Below are 19,426 nucleotides of genomic sequence, written 5' to 3' on the forward strand. Positions count from 1 at the left end.
TGCACCGCAAGTGTAACCCCAACACAGATTCTAGACTCGGAACAGAATACACAATACTCATTCCAGAATACAAAACTAAGATCAGATTGTCCAGATTATATATCTCAGAAGCCAAATAAACATAGAATCCATACCAACAAATATCCATAAACATCAATACACAAAGGATCAAGAACACAAGTTCATAATCCATCAAAATGACTTCACAGACAACAAGAAATAGGCTAACAACAAGGAAATCATCAGGATTCCAATACACCAAATAATATCATAGATTGAGAGTGTGAAAATAGGTTTTAGTGGACATGATGGTTACCTCTTGAAGCACACTTCACCCAAGAAAACCTCAAAACACCTCACAAGGCACCACCTCCTTCTTGATCATCTTTTTCCCAAAAGATCCCCAAAAGAACAACATAAGAACTTATATAAAGATTATGAAAACTACATGATGCAAGGTATACTCCTAGAGATAGACACTTACCCAAGCCTCAACAATCCTAAAAGAGCAATCTTGACTTGAATATTGAAGATGAAATGAAGACCAATCTTTGAAGGAGAAGAGGATGAAAATGGCGTGAAGAATGAGTAGGGGAAAAGAGAGTGAAATCTCTAGAAAATGCTAAGTCTTGAATATATATACCATAATACATATATACATATATGTATATATTAGGGTGGAAGATTTAATAAGGAATGGGCTTAACTCTTTATATATAACAATGCTATGTACAAGATTAATTATTGGGCAAAATGATTCATCTCTTAAATAAATGAATACATAGAATAAGGAGAAAGCCCATAATATTAGGAATTAAATATCTTAGAGACAATATATATATACTAGCATAAGGAATTGGGCCATTATAAAAATACTCTTACTTATAAGAATTGTAAGGATCCAAATTAGAATAAATCCCTTACAAGAATTAAATTAAGAATTGGGCTTGTGAATAAAAGAATTAAATTCCGGGTTCAAGAAATATATATGCATACATATACATATCAATTGGAAGGACTAAGCCCAATTGAATCAAATAAATCTTCCGGCGGAAACGATTACCTGTCTTAAGGCTTGAACGAATTTACGGGATGTTACACTCTACCCCCATAAAAGGAGTTTCGCCCCCGAAGCTCATAGCTCACGGGAACTTGAAATGGAACGGTTCAAGGAAACAAGGAATCGATCGAAGGTTAAAGAAAAGGATTGCTCAACCAAACTTATGAACATACTACACCACTAACTCTTAACCTCCTAACTTACCCAACCCAAGCGAGAGAAAACAAAACCTAAAACGAATTCTACCTAAAGCTTAAACTTGCCTACCTTGACTACACAACGCTGGGACCGCTTGCTCATCACATCCTCCATACCCAAGGTCGCTCCTTTAGCCACGTGGGTTGGATCACACTGCCTTCATGGACTTCACTGCTTTCTGGTGCGCTTCTCATGACCAGGTGACAAAATTCTCACCGGCTTCTCTTCATAAGATAGGGCATCTTCAAAGGTTACAACTTCAAGCTGGATAACACGAAGTGCATCATGCACATATTTTCTTTAGCAGCAAAATGCGAAACGCATCATGCATCTGGTCTAACTTGGTCGGCATATGTCTTCCATCGGCCATGGGCGGCTTTCATTCTTACTTGAATCCACTCAACTTTTCCGATGACACTTGTAGACGCTACGATCATAGGGTTACCCGATTTACAAAATCTTCCCAACTGAACGGGCTGCCACACTTCTTTGCTTTAACCTTTTGACAGCTTAGGCGAACTCTCTTTTCTTGAAAGATCCAGCTCAGAACCATTCCATAAGGCAAATTCGTATTGGGGACAGAAGGTTAAAACTAGTACGGTAGTACATATGGAGAAAACATTTATAGAACGTATGCTTATTTTAGAAAGTTCGACCCAATAAGGAAAAAGAGAGTGAAAGGTTTAAGATTCAAGGACAACATCGGTCAAGAACAGAATCAACGGTTATCAAGGTTACAACTTAGAAAATAAGGTTGTCACCTTGCACTGACTCATTTCAAGAAGAAAACAAGAGCAACGTTCGAGAGGATGGGGATGACTTCTCAATGTCAAGTTCTTTAAAGAAAAGAGGAGAACTCGGCTTCGAAAGAAAATAAGGACGAGGTTCGAAGAGGCCAAAAGGATTTCTCAATCCAAGGGAATACCAAGTTCTTTGAAGAAAGGAAAAGAAATGGAAAGAACTTGGCTTTGAGAACATATAGGCACGAGGTTTTGAAAATACCGAAAGAGTTTTCCAACGATAGAGGATTCAGTTTATTCAAGGAAAATGAGGGAATCAGAGTCCAAGAAGAATTAGGAATGAGGTTTGAAAAGACATATTCAATGATAGGGTATTCAATTCTTCGAGGAAAGAAAGGAATTCAATCTTGAAGGGAGATAAGATCGAGATTTAAAATAAACTAAAGGGATGTATCAACGAAAGGATATACAACTTCCAAGGGGATGAGAGAAATTCGGTTTCAAGGGATGATAGCAATGAGATCTAGAAAGATAGAAAGGATTCTTTAACGATAGGGTATGCACTTCCTCAAAGGAAAAGAGAAATTCAGTTTCAAGCGAAGATGAGAAAGAGATTTAGAACAGGTAGAAGGGGTGTTTCAACAAGAAGGCATTTAGAGTTTCAAGAAACAAAGAAGAATTTAGTTTCCAAGAAGAGATAGGAATAACATTTAGAATATATAGAAGGGATTTCTCAACAAAAGGATAATTGGGATTACAAGGATCAAAGAGGAATTTGGCTTTAAGAAAGAATAGGAAGTCTCTCAACTCTAAGCGGTTCCCACAGCTTGACGATTTGATTACGACGCTTTGACCGATTGACAGATCTTGACCTTACTTCTTACGCAACGCGAATCTAGAATTCGGATAGCTCTACTTTATAAGCTATAGCGCGTACATCCTTATCACTCCTAGAGAGACCGAAGGCGATGAATCGCTGATGACTGATTGGTACAGAACGAGGGATTTCTGAGGAGGCTTCACGAAGAGGTAAGACAAATTAGGGAGGTATCGCCTGATCTTGAAAGGAGATTCGCCTATGATAATTGGTGATCTTCAAAGCCGAGGTTACTTCCTTGTATTCTGAAACATCGAGGTCCTAAAGCCAACGTAACGCGTGCACCTTCTTTAGTTTTAAGAATTCTTGCTCTTTTGATCGTACAAGAACTTATGGGGAGTCCTTTGATTACTCGAGTGATAGGCACTGACGTAGAACGGTTCAATCGAGTCTTGGTATAAATCTTGGGATCTTTGCAGATTAATAGCGTGAGTATATATCGACTCGTCCTTTCAATTTTCAATGGTTCTTCTTGTTGGTCATCCTGGGTAGTGGAATGCAGCTCTTAACTTTAATCTTTGCGTTTAGCGCGATCGATGGTACCTCCCAAATGCAGGGTATATAAGCTAAACTTCTCTTAGAATCAACCTCTTGGATTGAGCAAGCCTTTAGGTTCACTTCGGTTGGTCTTGATCTTTTGACGATTCGGTCTTCCACTAGCTCGCGTAGCTACTCCTTATTTCTTTCTTGCTACCGTGGTTCCTTCCTTAAGCTCTTGCACAAGGAGTTACTCCCAAGGTGCGCCGAATAGGTTACACGAGGTCCTTATTTCGCAATTCGCTTCTTAGTTCCTTCCTACTTCATGAGATCGGACAACTTGATGATGGCGTTTCTTCTTTTCTTCGGGGGTCTTAAGCGTCCAAGTTTTCCTTTCTACTTGACTTAGTCTTCTTTGCTTTGAAGTTTGCAACTTCTAACTTGTTCCTTCATTGCCGCTTTAGAGGTAGGTAGAACTACCTTAAGGTTTGCGAATCACGGCCTCGAATTATAATTCTTCGAACTTCGTGGCTAACAAGCTTAACTTGCACGGGATTCTTCACCATCGATCCAGAAGCTTTTACTTGGCTTGTTTTAGCTCTTTATTGGCGCATCACGTTTGCTCTTGTCGTTCCCTCACAGCCGAGGGTCTTCGGATCTTCAGTCTTCGAACTCCTTTCGTTTTCTTCGTCTTGCAACGAACTTAAGCTGCACAAACTTGTTCTTCAAGTCTTGAGGTTAGTGAGAATCTTGCAAACGATGCTACATGCGCGAAGACGCCAGTTTCGGGGAAAGTAGATTGCTGTCGATGACTCCAAGCTTTGCAAAGATTAGCCTTCTTCAACGAGCTGCCAACCTTCTGATTTCTTAGACGCATACGGTGCTATCCATCGTTTCGTATTAACTAACTACTTATTCCTAATCTAAGGCAGGCTCCTAGGCAATTCTAAAACGAAACAACTTAACTAAAAGCGATTAAGAAATTACCCGGAAGACGCGCCCGCAAGCTGCAAAACATCAAGGTTAACAAAGTACAAATAATATAAACAAACAAGGCGTGTCCTCACCGCGATTCCTAGAATTCACACATCCTAGAATTCTCAAAACATCTTAATTCCTACTGATCATGTCCTAGAGTCTCAGATTTCAAACCCTAGGATCTCTACTCAGACCTCAATACAGGCAACTATCAAAAGCTAAACTTTTCACAAGTTTTCACAAGTCGAGATAGCTAAACTTTAACGCAAAAGCTGCCTATCTCAACTATCAAACATACATAGCGGAAGCGATTTATAACCTAAAGGGGTATCATGCCACATCTAGGTAAGAAAAGCACGGCCTAGATGCACAGGCTAACCAAAAGAACTGAATTGCATAGATAATAAATCCTTAAACATGTCTAAACATTTGAAAGCTAAACAAGAGTGTATAGTCTCAACATTGGCACACAGGCCCAAAACACAAGTCTAAAGCAACGACACTATGTCTAAGCTGCCTCATATAGATAAGCTCTAGCGCTCTCTCGCTTAAACTTATTGCATTCCTGGAAAACATACAAGATACCATTAGCAAAAGACTGCTAAGCAACCACCACTCACACCCGCAAGGAAATAGATATATATAAGTTTGTAAATAGGTTTACGCACCCATATAGAATATACACACCAACGAACTGTTCAGCATTTAAAATCAGATACTCAACAACAACACGCTGAATAAAGGATAAACCAAGACTTCTCAACGATACCAATATCCAACCGAATCATGAATACAATGGAATACTCATGAGAAACAACCAAACAAGAATACATCCAAGAATAATCAACAACCAACGAGATATGATATAACTCTAGAATCGAATAAGAGACCAAACATACCTCAGCCTAAGGATAAGTACTAACCCTTACCCTCCAACCAACACACCAATCCTCATACCAAACATCAAACCCCAAACTCAGTTCATGGAGGCAAATCATGCCCGAATCATAAAGGCAAATGGTGCCCGAAATATACAGAGGCAAATCATGCCTGAAATATACACGGAGGCAAATCGTGCCCGAATACGTAGAGGCAAATATTCCTCAACTACCAAAGTGGCAAATAGTGCCGATATACACAAATGGCAAATAGTGCCCATATACACAAATGGCAAATCGAGCCCAAATACACATAGGCAAATCGTGCCCAAATATACACAAAGGCAAATAGTGCCCATATACACAAAGATACTCAAAGATCCACCATCCACATCCAACCTCAACCTCAGCCCAAGAACAACCACTCAAAGTGTTCATCTCAGATATGAACACAAACCAACTCCCAGATAATATAATCAAGGATTCAACAAAGCAAGAGATTCAAAAGATGGACCAAGAGATATGAATAAATACTCCAAAGACATGGTAGAATACCCATCAAAATACTCCAACAAGGTTCAGAACAAAAGGGGAAACAACCAAACAAACAGACCACGTAATAGCTCACTGGAACAGAACTCGAAATGACCTTGCGGAGCTCACCAACGGAACACCATGTTCCGCCAGACCCTTCCACCAACACTAACGGAACGCCCTCACGGAGCTGCCTCTTCCGTCGAACCCTTCCTCTAGTTCTAACGGAACACACCAACGGAACACCTTGCGGACCACCTAAGCGGGAGACATTATACCGCCTAAATGCACCGCAAGTGCAACCCCAACACAGATTCTAGACTCGGAACAGAATACACAATACTCATTCCAGAATACAAAACTAAGATAAGATTGTCCAGATTATATATCTCAGAAGCCAAATAAACATGGAATCCATACCAACAAATATCCATAAACATCAATACACAAAGGATCAAGAACACAAGTTCATAATCCATCAAAATGACTTCACAGACAACAAGAAATAGGCTAACAGCAAGGAAATCATCAAGATTCCAATACACCAAATAATATCATAGATTGAGAGTGTGAAAATAGGTTTTAGTGGACATGATGGTTACCTCTTGAAGCACACTTCACCCAAGAAAACCTCAGAACACCTCACAAGGCACCACCTTCTTCTTGATCATCTTTTTCCCAAAAGATCCCCAAAAGAACAACATAATAACTTATATAAATATTATGAAAACTACGTGATGCAAGGTATACTCCTAGAGATAGACACTTACCCAAGCCTCAACAATCCTAAAAGAGCAATCTTGACTTGAATATTGAAGATGAAATGAAGACCAATCTTTGAAGGAGAAGAGGATGAAAATGGCGTGAAGAATGAGTAGGGGAAGAGAGAGAGTGAAATCTCTAGAAAATGCTAAGTCTTGAATATATATACCATAATACATATATACATATATGTATATATTAGGGTGGAAGATTTAATAAGGAATGGGCTTAACTCTTTATATATAACAATGCTATGTACAAGATTAATTATTGGGCAAAATGATTCATCTCTTAAATAAATGAATACATAGAATAAGGAGAAAGCCCATAATATTAGGAATTAAATGTCTTAGAGACAATATATATATACTAGCATAAGGAATTGGGCCATTATAAAAATACTCTTACTTATAAGAACTGTAAGGATCCAAATTAGAATAAATCCCTTACAATAATTAAATCAAGAATTGGGTTGTGAATAAAAGAATTAAATTCCGGGTTCAAGAAATATATATGCATACATATACATATCAATTGGAAGGACTAAGCCCAATTGAATCAAATAAATCTTCCGGCGGAAACGATTACCGGTCTCAAGGCTTGAACGAATTTACGGGGTGTTACACAACTAACTGACAAATTCAACTTAGAGGATTTGTTTTGAGTCATTTCCGTAGGGTAAAGCAAAGTCCTAGACCAAAAAGAAGCAACAAACGAAGTATCAACCGAGCAGGAGGCAACCACGCATCACCACACGCGTAGTGATGGGCGTGGACGCGTCCAGTTAGGGCAGCAGTGGAATTTCAACTTTTTGGACAGCTATTTAAACCCTTCTTTCTCATTTTTGAGGGGGGACTTCCACAATTTCCAGATCTGGTTTCTCTTTCCATTACTTCCCCTTTGGGGAGGAAAAACAAACACATCCCCACTAGAATAGATTAGTTTTCTTAGATTAATGAAGATGGATGAAAGGATTGAAGATGTAGAACTCATAATTCCTTAGGTATAATACTCTTTTCTTAAGATTGCTTCTTTAAATTATTGTTTTAAGTGTAATTCTACTTTGTTGTTCTTGAATGTTCGTTATGTTTGAGTAGAATAGTTTGGGGTGTGTGTGCCCATGTTAGACATTTGATTGATGCTTGAATTTTGCCTTATTATTATGAAGATTGTGGAGTAGGATTATAATCTTGTGTGGGTGATGTTCCTCATGCTTTGCTTCTATTTCGGCCGGAATAGTGAGTGAACTAGGCGAAAGTGAGTGTGTGCGATAGCGGCCTCTCACGAGTCCAACTCATCTACATCCCTGCCCTTAGTTCGAAAGGACAAGGTCTGGGAGGAGTGGTAGGCAAGGTGTTCGATAAAATGCTTCAACCGAATGAAGATTGAGAGTCTGAGTGTGACGCCACTCGGTATAAATACCGTGACTCCCTAATTCAATCTCAAAACTCGTTTTCAAATCCCCTTAGGACAATCAATCGATTTGTTTAACTATGGTATACACCCCCTTCATTTCCTTTTGAATTGTTTAGTTTACTCTTGTTCCTACAACCCCCAACTTATTTATCAAAACAACCCTTAGTAATACTTGCAACTCTTACCTCTTAACACCTTCAATGTCAACACCAATTCGCTCCAACACCTCCACCTTGAGAGACTCGACACTCGGGGAGTCTTGACACTTCGTTTTAACACCTTCCATTCCACATTCACTCACCACTAAAACCCACAACATCACTATTCCTAATCATGAATTCAATAGGATCTATGATTGCAAAAAGGTTCAACTCAACTCAAATCAAAACCATGATAGAGTCAAGATCTCAATCTCTCAATAGATTGGCCAAGTCTATACAAGATCTAATCAAAACAACAATCAATAGACAAGAATAGATTTTTCAATCATCAAGGCAATCAAATCCATAATAAGAAATATGATCTTCATACTAGGAACATAGCTTCACACAATCAAAGCCCTAGATTAAACTAGCCACACATAATCAAGAATTCAAGATCATAGGCTAATTCAATCCAAAAACAAGATATGTAAAATAGATAAAATTAAAATAGAGATCGCCTAGTAAATGAAATGTGTTCTTCAACCCAAGCTTCAAATCTTCATTTACAAGCAGTACAAAAAAACGTGTAAATAGCGACGGACAAATTCCGTCGCTAAAGGATTTAGCGACGGATTAGCAACGGAATTAGTCCGTCGCTAAAATGCTCGCCGCTAGAGCATAACGACGCAATTTTTTCCGTCACTAAACAAAAATAGTCTGTCCTTATTTTCCTCTCAACGACGATTTTATGACGAAATTTGCGATGGAATAATGACAGAAAATTCCGTCGCTGAATGTAGTGACGGAAATTCCGTCGCTAAACTAACATAAACTCCGTCGCTAGTTTCCTACCACGACGATATATGACGAAATTTGTAAGGGAATTGCGACTGAATTTTCCGTCGTTAAATAGAGTGTCAGAAATTCCTGTAGCTAACATTCGTTGCTACATGCAACGACGGAAATATATGTCACTAATTTGTTTTTACTATTTACAATGGATACAATTTAACTACAGGTTAGAGACGGAATTATATGTCACTAAATTTAGCAACGGATATACTCGTCACAATTTTGTCGTTATTCTTCATTGTTATTAGGCATTTAGCTACGGAGTTCCTACGATAATGTAATTGTAAAATATATTATATTAAGAAATTCAAATCCAATAACAATAGCATTGTAAAGTTTAACATCGTTAGAAACAGTACGAAATATATTACTCTGTGATAAACATAATCTAATCGACTCCTAAGTTGGTAGCATGTCATTGCATGTCCTCCACCCAAACCATTGTCCATTATATATATGTGGTACAAGTTTCTTGAGTCTACCCCACCATGCTGGAAATATGAAAAACAATGAGAGCAAAATAAGAGTATAGAAATTTTTTTCTAACGCAGCAAAAATTACATGGTTACAGTTTTTTTGGCCCACAAGAATCACATATATAAAGTTTTTCTTTAGAAAGAATGAGAGAGCTTAAGCTCATTAACCTGATTTTCCATAAGACTTACTTGAATTTGAACAATAAAATTTATTTAAAAGAAAGAAAAGGCAGAGCAAAAAACATTGGCTATGGTTGGTGGATTTACCTTTGCAGCCCTGGTTGGGATTGACCAATTCTTACTATGGAAGTGAATGGCACCTTGATTCTGTACGTGATTAACAACATAGCATAAAGACAGACCAGGAATTGATAGATAAACTGTAAACTCCCACAGAGAATCATAAAAAATCTGTAAACTTTTGGAAGTGGTCAATAGGAGATAATTGTTCATATAACATGAACAAGAATAAAAGTGCTTGTAGGTATTGAATCATTCCTACTTTTAAAGAGACGCCGTATTAAAAGTGAGTAAAGACTAGAAACATTATTTTTAAAAAGAGGCAAAATGATGTTTCTAAAGCTTATTACCAGTGATGTTAAACATTCCCCTTGATGATTGACTTCTTGAATAAGATGATGATACCACCTGCATGAAAAACATTTTTGACTTTTATTACTTTATCATGTCATTGTATCTGGTTCACATTTTGTTCCATATTGTTAAAACCAAGAGATAAAGTTTAGCCAGTGAATTTTTTCTTTAATGAATAATAGTTTAATTGAAATACCAAAATTTAGTTATAATCTGAAATGTTGTCTACAAGTTTAAGGGTGTCTTGACATGCAAAATGATGAAGTTAGTAAAAGGCATGCCTAATATCTCTTTGGGCCCTTCTTTAGTAAATAACCTGCACTATTAAGTTGATAAGCACCAAGAATAGTGTAAATTAAGGGTCAAAATAAACTAGGATAGAATGCGAAGTTTTGCCACCTACTTATAACAATCTCATGCATTTTAAGCTCAGATGTGATCAAAAACCTCTAACATAATTTTTAGGAGAAGTTTTGAAGTGTTGCCACAGAAAAAAAAAAAAAAAAAAAGGGATTCAAGGCCAAAACTGAGCAAAAAGCAAAGAAGCCGCCAAGCAGGAACCGCCCACGCAGCCAACACGCGTGTGGAATGGCGTGGATCAATTCCAGTAGCTGTCCACGCCCTCCACCACGCGTGGTGATGGCATGGTCTGGCCACAGGGGCCATTTCGGGATTTTTGGCTTCGGGTTGCCTATTTAAACCCCTTTTTCGAAAAGATGAAAAAAACCTAGCCTCTATAGAATAGTTTTAGATCTGAAGTTCCTTTAGGTTTTCTCCCCTCTTGGGGGAAAACTTCCTTTCCCTTAGAATAGATTCAAGAACAAGCTAGAAGGATAGAAGTTTCAAGACAAAATGTTATGGAACCATTCACCATGGATGGTAACTCTTCTCCTCAATATTTATTTTCCTTTCATGTTTGTTTTCTTTGAAACTTCCATTTCTTCTTTTTGTTTCTTTATTTTAATGCTAGCTTAGATTAGATAGGGGATTGGTGGCCCCTAAACTAACTATGTGGTTGAATTGCTAAAGACATTTTTTTAAAAATGTGAAAAAAATGTGAGCTTTATGATTCTTGGATGTGAATACTTGTGTGGTTGATGTTTGATATGCTTTGTGCCTAAGTGTGGCCACATTAGTTATCAAACCCAGTGAAAGTGAGTGTGTGCGCGATAGCGGCCACTCACGAGTCCAACTCACCCACATCTCCGCCCTTAGTCCGAAAGGAAGAGGTCCGAGATGAGTGGTAGACAAGGTGTTTGATAAAATGCCCCAACCGAATGAGGATGTGGGAGTCCAAGTGTGATGCCACTTGGTGAAGTGCCATGAACTCTCTAGTAGAATCCAAATCATTTGCTTGCAAAATCACTAGATAGTAGACCACATAGGCTAGCCACGAGCCCCAATCTCCACCTTACCTTTTCCTAAAACACGACCATTTTAAACCTTCAAACTTTTGTACAAATGCCTTTGAGTCTAGTTAGTTCTTGCAACTCTTACATCTTAATGTCTTGAATGCCAACACTAATTCGCTCCAATTTGTCATCCTTGAGAGACACGACACTCAGGGACTTTTCCTCGTTTTACCACTTATCACACCTCACCGCAAAATACTTCCTTCAAAATGGCGCCGTTGCCGGGGATGGCAAACAGTTTTTGAATTGTGTTTACATTTTTGAAGTTGATTTTTAAGAGTTATTGAATTGCTTTCTTTTATTTGTTTTATTTTCTTAACTTTAGTTACTTGTTTGGAAAAGTGAGTTTGCCTTGCTTTTCAAATTTTACTACTCACTTGCAACTACTTCTAGTTGCGAAATATTTGTTGTTGGTTAAGCTTTGCGCAGGAAATTTTCTACCACCAATCAATTGAAGCTTACAAGTGAGTGCTTATACATATTCCCATGGTTACCCATACCATGGAAGACCATATACAAGAAATATTCCACCCAAACCTATGAACAACACCCACATTACTATCCAAATCCTTATTTGTACCCACCACCACCATATACATACCCGAACACCTTCTCTGATTTTAACCACGAACCATATTCATATTGTTGGGCGTCGGCAAGGTTGGCCGAGTTCAACCCCTGCTCGATTCGAGACGTGGCGCTGTAGCTTACCATGGAGGGATGTGGTTAAATGGTTAATGTCCACCTACCTATCACCAATTGGTTTTAAGTAGGATATGGCAACCAGATAGCCAAAGAACTCTGTGGTTAAGCGTGCTTGACTTCCGGCAGTCACGGGTTCCGACTGTAACACCCCAATCTTCAAGTTTCAGACTTTACTAAAAATAACCTTACTAAAATTAGAATTTTAAATTTCAAATATCATAACTTCAAATAAAATCCATAAAATCTAGCTCCAGGGTGCTACCGCCACACCTAACCTTACAAGAATAGGTGTAAGGCAAAACAAAACATAACATTTGAGTTCTCAATCCATAAGTCCTTTCCAAAAGATAAAATAGAGTCTACTAAGCTACATAAGCTTTTATTAAGTCTTGATAGGACTTGATCTACCGCGCTCATAGCAACCTCATCAGACATTTCCTGTTACTCAAATAAACACAACAACACATAAAAAGAAAGGGGTTAGCAAAACTATGCTAAGTAAGGGACTGCCTGCCCCTAGAATAAACTTTGAGTACACAAAATAGTTTACAAAAACTGGACCACATTGCCTTTGCCTAAAAAAAAGAATCAATTACAGGTATAAACAATAAAACCTATGGAAGCATACCACAATTATAATGGGACAGGGTCCTTTAAACTTAGGCCCTATTGAACAGCTCCACGCTGAACACTCCGAAAAATTCCCATGCCAATGGAAACAGGACTCAACCTTAAGTGTGCACACCCCCGACTGAGGATTCCAAGCCTCACCGGGAAATTACTAGTCCTAGTATTCGGGGATTTTTCCTACCGAATACTCCACAAAACAGGGTACATAGACCCTAGTGGTAGGCCAAAAACCTAACCACTCATCAAATCAACAGGACAATAAATGTCCTAGTATCCGGGGATTGTTCCTACCGGATACTATACTCCTCAAATAGGGTATGAACCCTAGTGGAAGGATTATCCTAACCACTCCTCAACAGGGCATAGCCCTAGTATCCAGCATACAACTGAATACTCCACAATACAAATAATTCAATTTATATACGAAGCTTTCATAACTCCAACATACTTCCATAGTTTTTCAAAAATCAACCTTTCCTTGAAAAATCTTCTTCATGAAATAATAACTTGTAGGGTAACATCTATTTAACCCTTACTCACAACTTATTAAATTGTATTCATAAACAATTCACCAAAGTACACATCTTATAAGAATTCCTCAAACATAAATTCAAAACAATTGATACTCAACCCGTAACCATACGTACTAATCAAACTTAATATTATTATCAATCCTGCGTACAGCATTACAGAAAACAATAAATTTCAATTGTTATAATACTACATCCGTATGTCATTAACACAAGAAAACAGATCATTATCATCATTGTAACTAATACATACGTACGTGCATACTATAATTCACCAAAAACATGAAATTTAACTCTATACCAAATATTACATGCAATTCAATTAGGTAGTAATATTTGGATTTTTCACAAAAGAACAATAATTACAAATACCCATACACATACACTACATACACACATACGGTATGTTTAATACTAATTAAATAAAAAAAACATTATATGACAATATATGTATACATACAATAAATATTGTACACCCACACATACGGTTTATATTTGAATATTTATAAATGTAGTACATACATAAATTATAGATACGTACGCAAAACATATATATATATATATATATATGCAGTTGTAAATATACATAAATACACACGGTATATAATATGTATATATGAATATGGTAGATAATGTATATACATATATATACGGTATTTTGTTTTCTTCCATAATTAATATAATAAGAATGAGCAACAAGCATAAGAAGGATAAAATTTCCAACACTTGGGTAGGAGTAATTAATCATACTATAATTCAATTACTTTTAAAATATAAAACCCAATATAACATATATATATATATATTTATTTATATTATCCTTAATTTTTTAAACCCTAATACGTATGTTACAAATCAAAAAAAAAATTATTTTTTTCCCTCTTTAATCCTATGTACGCAACTTTTATATATATATACATTCTCATAAAATCATTCACATAGCTATACAAAATTTCTTGTATTGAAAATCATAGACAAGGATAATCCAAGGATAATCTTATACATGGACCCTTTACCAAATAGAGAGATTTCTAATATGAACAATCCTTTCATTCCACAAAATGCATGTTTTAATCATACACCAAAACATAAAATAAGGGCAAGGCATGAGATACAAATCCACTTACCTGGAGATGTTTCTAGGATCCCTTTTCCAAGTTCCTTACTCTTGTTCTACCACACTACCAAGATTTCCTTTCCCACAGTTGAAGACTCAAGAAGAAAGAAGAAGAAGTTTTTATTTTTTTTTTCTCTTCTAGGATATGGGTCTCGGCCAAAGGAGATGTGGAGTAGAATTTTTCGGCTAAGCCACAGAATAGATTGACTTCCCCCACTTTAGATAATCTTTAAGAGAGAATAAAAAGGGTTTTATTTGGTTTATATTATGATTTGTAGCCTCCTAACCTTATTTATAGGTCTCACTTAAACATAGTCAATATATATATATATATATTTATATACCAGGACACGTTCAATATTAACATATATACTACATACTATACTCCAAGAATTTAAATACATATATATCATATTATATATATACACGTTACACATACACACACATATATAATTATTTATCTACTAGGTACATAGCATAATCTAATATATTATACTATATATACATCCACACATGGTATATATATACAAAAAAAAATACATATATATTTGCTAGTATATCATGATAAAATATACTAAATAGAATTATACTATTTAGTCCAAATGAATGAGGTTCATGGTTTCAACGAATATTGAAGTAGAGTCCAATGAAATAGGGACCAAATGAATACCGAAGAAGAATTAGGATTCAAATGAACGAAATTGGGAGCAGAAAATCTCAGGTATTACAATCTACCCTCCTTAAGAGAAAGCTTCGCCCTCGAAGCGATCTTACTTTAAGATTCTGGACGTACTAAAATCTGGCATGCTATCTCAACACAACGATACGGAGTGAAGTGTTAAAATCTACCCTCCTTAAAAGAAAAAGTTACGTCCCCGTAGCTTGACAATTACCTGATTCAAATAAGGCCGGATATCGACTCCTCATATCATCTTCTACCTCCCATGTAGCTTCCTCAAATGAGTGGTTGGACCATAGAACTTTTACAAGCCTTATAGATTTCCTTCGGGTGTCACGGGCTTTGAAATCCAATATCTTTACTGGAGTCTCCTCATACGAGAGGGTTTCGTCTATCACCACCACCTTATAATCAAACGGATTTCTTAACATCCTATTTGCATCATATTATATATTCAAGATTCAAGCAAAGATTTCTTTTTACCTCCGGGCTGATCACGTGCGAGGCATCGTGAACATACTTCTTTAACTGAGAGATGTTGAAGACATCATGTACCTGTCAGTCCACAAGTTAGACTAAATCCTTATTTCTTTTAAGATTTCTAATTAAAATAACAATTCCTTACCTTGTCCAACTCCATAGGCAAGGCTAACCGGTAAGCCACCTGTCCAACTTTATCCAATATCTCATATGGTCCAATGAATCTTGGACTTAGCTTACCCTTTTTCCCAAACCGCATGACTCCTCTTGTAGGCGATACTCCTAAAAGCACTTTTTCGCCCACTTGAAATTCTGATGGCTTTCGGCCTAAGTCTGCATACGACTTTTGACGGTCCTGAGCAGCCTTCATCCTTGCTCGGATTAGTTTGACCTTTTCAATTGTTTCTTGCAGGTACTAGGGTCCTAACACCACTGCATCAACCATATCTCCCCAGCATAGCGGGCTTCTACACTTTTGACCATACAAGGCTTCATAAGGAGGCATTTGGATGCTAGCGTGATAACTGTTGTTGTAAGAGAATTCAATAAGATCGAGGTGTTCGTCCCACGACCCTTTTAAATCCATTGTACAAGCCCTCAACATGTCTTCTAAGGTTTGAATAGTCCTTTCGGTTTGTCCGTCTGTGGTTGGATGAAATGTTGTGCTTAACTTCAACTTCGTACCTATCGCCTTCTGTAGCGTTTTCCAAAATTGTGACAGGAATCTTGAATCTCTATCGGAGATGATATCCTTGGGTACCCCATGGTACTTAACTATTTGCTTGACATAAGCCTTGGCTAACTGCTCCATGCTCCAAGTCTCATTCATCGCTATGAATCGGGTAGTCTTGGTAAGTCTATCCACGACAACCCAAATTTTATTCTTCCCTGCTTTTGTCATAGGCAAACCTCCAACGAAATCCATAGAGATTGAATCCCATTTCCACTGTGGAATTTCCAATGGTTGTACTAATCCTTTAGGCTTGCTTCTTTCAGCTTTAACTTTCTGACAGTTCAGACAACAGGCCACAAATTGAGCTACCTCCTTTTTCATTCAAGGCCACCAAAAATGCTTCTTCAAATCCTTGTATAGCTTGTCACTCCCAGCTTGTCACTCCCAGGGTGCACTGAGTAGGGAGTATTGTGTCCTTCTTCCATAATTCTTCTTTTTATTTCTTGACAGGCTGTAGGTATACACCATCGCCCATCAAATCGAATACTCCCGTCTTGACATAGCTCAAAAGATCCATTCTTGTTGTCGACCATCCCGGCCTTAACCTTTTCTAGCTCGTTGTCATTGGGCTGATTCCGCTTAATTTCTTCAAAAATTTATGGCATAATACTCATGTTATAAAGGTTAATTTCTGCCTCAACTTCGCCTTCGGTTTTGACTTCGAGATTGAGTCTCCTGAAGTCTTCTCACAACTCTTCGGGAAGTACCCATGTTACATTCATAGAGTGCTCCGATTTTCTGCTTAGCGCGTCTGCAACCACATTTGCTTTCCCTTCATGATATTGAATGACTAGGCCGTAATCCTTAATTAGCTCTAACCACCTCCGTTGTCTCATGTTCAATTCCTTATGGGTAAAAATATATTTCAAGCTTTTATGATCGGTGAATATCTTACACTGCACGCCGTATAGATAATGACGCCAAATCTTCAATGCGAAGACTACAACAGCCAACTCTAAATCGTGAGTGGGGTAATTCACCTCATGTGTCCTCAACTGTCTTGATGCGTAGGCAACTACCTTCCCATTCTGCATCAGAACACAACCCAATCCTTTTTTCGAGGCATCACTATAGATCTCAAACCCTTCCGTGCCAAACGGCAGAGTCAACACTGGGGCAGTTGTCAGTCTTTTCTTTAGTTCTTGGAAAGCTTGTTCACAACTTGCATCCCAAACAAACTTGGTCATTTTCTTCATCAGGTTTGTCATCGGCCTTGCAATCTTAGAAAAGTCCTTCACAAACCTTCTATAGTAGCCGACTAATCCCAAAACACTTCTAACCTCGGTCACTGAGGTTGGTGCTGGCCAATCCATCACTGCTTGGGTCTTTGAAGGGTCAACGGCCACTCCTTCCTTAGTGATTACGTGCCCAAGGAAAGCGATCTTATCTTGCCAGAACTCACACTTAGACAACTTGGCATAGAACTTGTTTTCCCTTAAAGTTTGCAAAACCACTCTCAGATGTTCCTCATGTTCTTCGGGGGTCCTTGAATAGATTAGGATGTCATCGATAAAGACAACCACGAACTGATCTAGATATGGGCGGAAGACACGGTTTATGAGGTCCATGAATACCGCCGGTGCATTAGTCAGTCCAAACGGCATCACCGTGAACTCGTAGTGTCCATATCTCGTCCTGAAAGCAGTCTTAGGTATATCTTTCTCAGCCACTTTCAATTGGTGATAGCCAGAGCTTAAATCGATCTTTGAGAATATCCCAGCCCCCTTTAATTGATCAAAAAGGTCATCAATCCTAGGTAACGGGTACCTATTTTTCACAGTCACCTGATTAAGCTCCTGGTAATCAATGCAGAGTCTTAAACCACCATCTTTCTTCTTAACAAATAGCACTGGAGCGCCCCACGGTGAAACACTTGGCCGAATGTAACCTTTATCTAGCAATTCTTGCAACTGCTCTTTTAACTCCTGCATTTCCTTCGGTGCCATTCTATAAGGTGTCTTTGAGATTGGTGCAGTTCCTGGTACTAAATCAATTGCAAATTCCACCTCTCTTTTTGGCGGCATGCCTGGTATCTCTTCTGGAAAAACGTCGGGGAAATCTCTCACCACCGCTATTTGTTCAAGTACTTCCTCTATAGAGTCTAGGTCTCTAATCATACACAAATAAGCTTCATGGTCGTTCAGCACATATTTCTTCACTTTCATCATGGATACCAACTTGATTCCTGGCTTGACGGTGAACCCTCGATAGGTCACACGCTTACCCTCAGCACTCCTCAAGGTTACTTGTTGCTTATCACAAATGATCTTGGCTTTGTGAACACACAACCAATCCATTCCTAGTACTATATCGAGGTCCTTCAACTCGAACTCGATCAAGTTCCCTGGAAAGTTCACACCATTGATGTCGATGGGTACATCCTTATGAACGTACTTACAAGCCACTACACTACCTGTAGGGGTCTTGACTGATATTTTTATTTCTGAGGTTGGTGCCAATCTTAATTTGTTTATGAAAGCAGTTGATACAAAGGAGTTTGTAGCTCCAGAATCAAATAAAACTAAGGCAGGCACATAGTGTACGAAAAAGGTACCTGTGACCACGTCACTAGCCTCCGCCTGGACCTTGTTCATGACGTAGATGCGTCCCTGCCCACCATTTCCGCCATTATTGTTCTGAGCCTTGTTGTTTCCGCCATTTCTGTTGCCATTTTGATTATTGTATTGACTTCCTCCGCCGGGGTTCTTTCCATTACCACCTCCATTCCTGTTTTGATTTTGTCCGGAAATATTCCCGTCCTTCTTGGCGTAACACTCGAATGCTTGGTGCCCCATCTTGTTGCAATTGAAGCACTTGACTACATTTCCTTGACAGTCAATACCCGGATGATCCTTGTTGCACCTTTTACAGTTGTAATGCCTTTCCACCCTGGAATTCCTCTGATTCTGGTGGCCATTATAATTCCTTGGTCCACCCTTTCCGTGATAGTTCCGATTCGGATTTGGATTAGAATATTTGGGCCTTTTCTCACCCTGCGAATGATTTTCCTCGCTTCTTTTCTTGCCCCTTCCATTGACTTCCCACTGCCGCTGCTGAACCTGGCAATGGCTGGCAGCCCTGCTATAAGCCTCGTCCAGAGTCTGACATCTGAACATGTTGATCCCCTTCTGAGTATCAAAGTTTAGTCCTCTGAT

The 19,426-nt window shown here is 38.2% G+C and overlaps 1 protein-coding gene across 1 annotated transcript; it reads right to left on the reverse strand.

Moving 5' to 3' along the window:
- Window positions 1–1,426: 1,426 nt before the first annotated feature.
- LOC116029756 lies at window positions 1,427–15,908 on the reverse strand. The gene is made up of 5 exons (XM_031271797.1): window positions 15,684–15,908; window positions 15,542–15,613; window positions 15,273–15,462; window positions 8,106–8,247; window positions 1,427–1,556 (listed from the first exon to the last, which is right to left on the reverse strand). Exons 1-5 carry the CDS (start codon window positions 15,906–15,908, stop codon window positions 1,427–1,429), a joined length of 759 nt encoding a protein of 252 aa, XP_031127657.1.
- Window positions 15,909–19,426: the final 3,518 nt, after the last annotated feature.

This window comes from Ipomoea triloba, chromosome 9 (assembly GCF_003576645.1).
Source record: "Ipomoea triloba cultivar NCNSP0323 chromosome 9, ASM357664v1".
NCBI classification, from domain to species: Eukaryota; Viridiplantae; Streptophyta; class Magnoliopsida; order Solanales; family Convolvulaceae; genus Ipomoea; species Ipomoea triloba.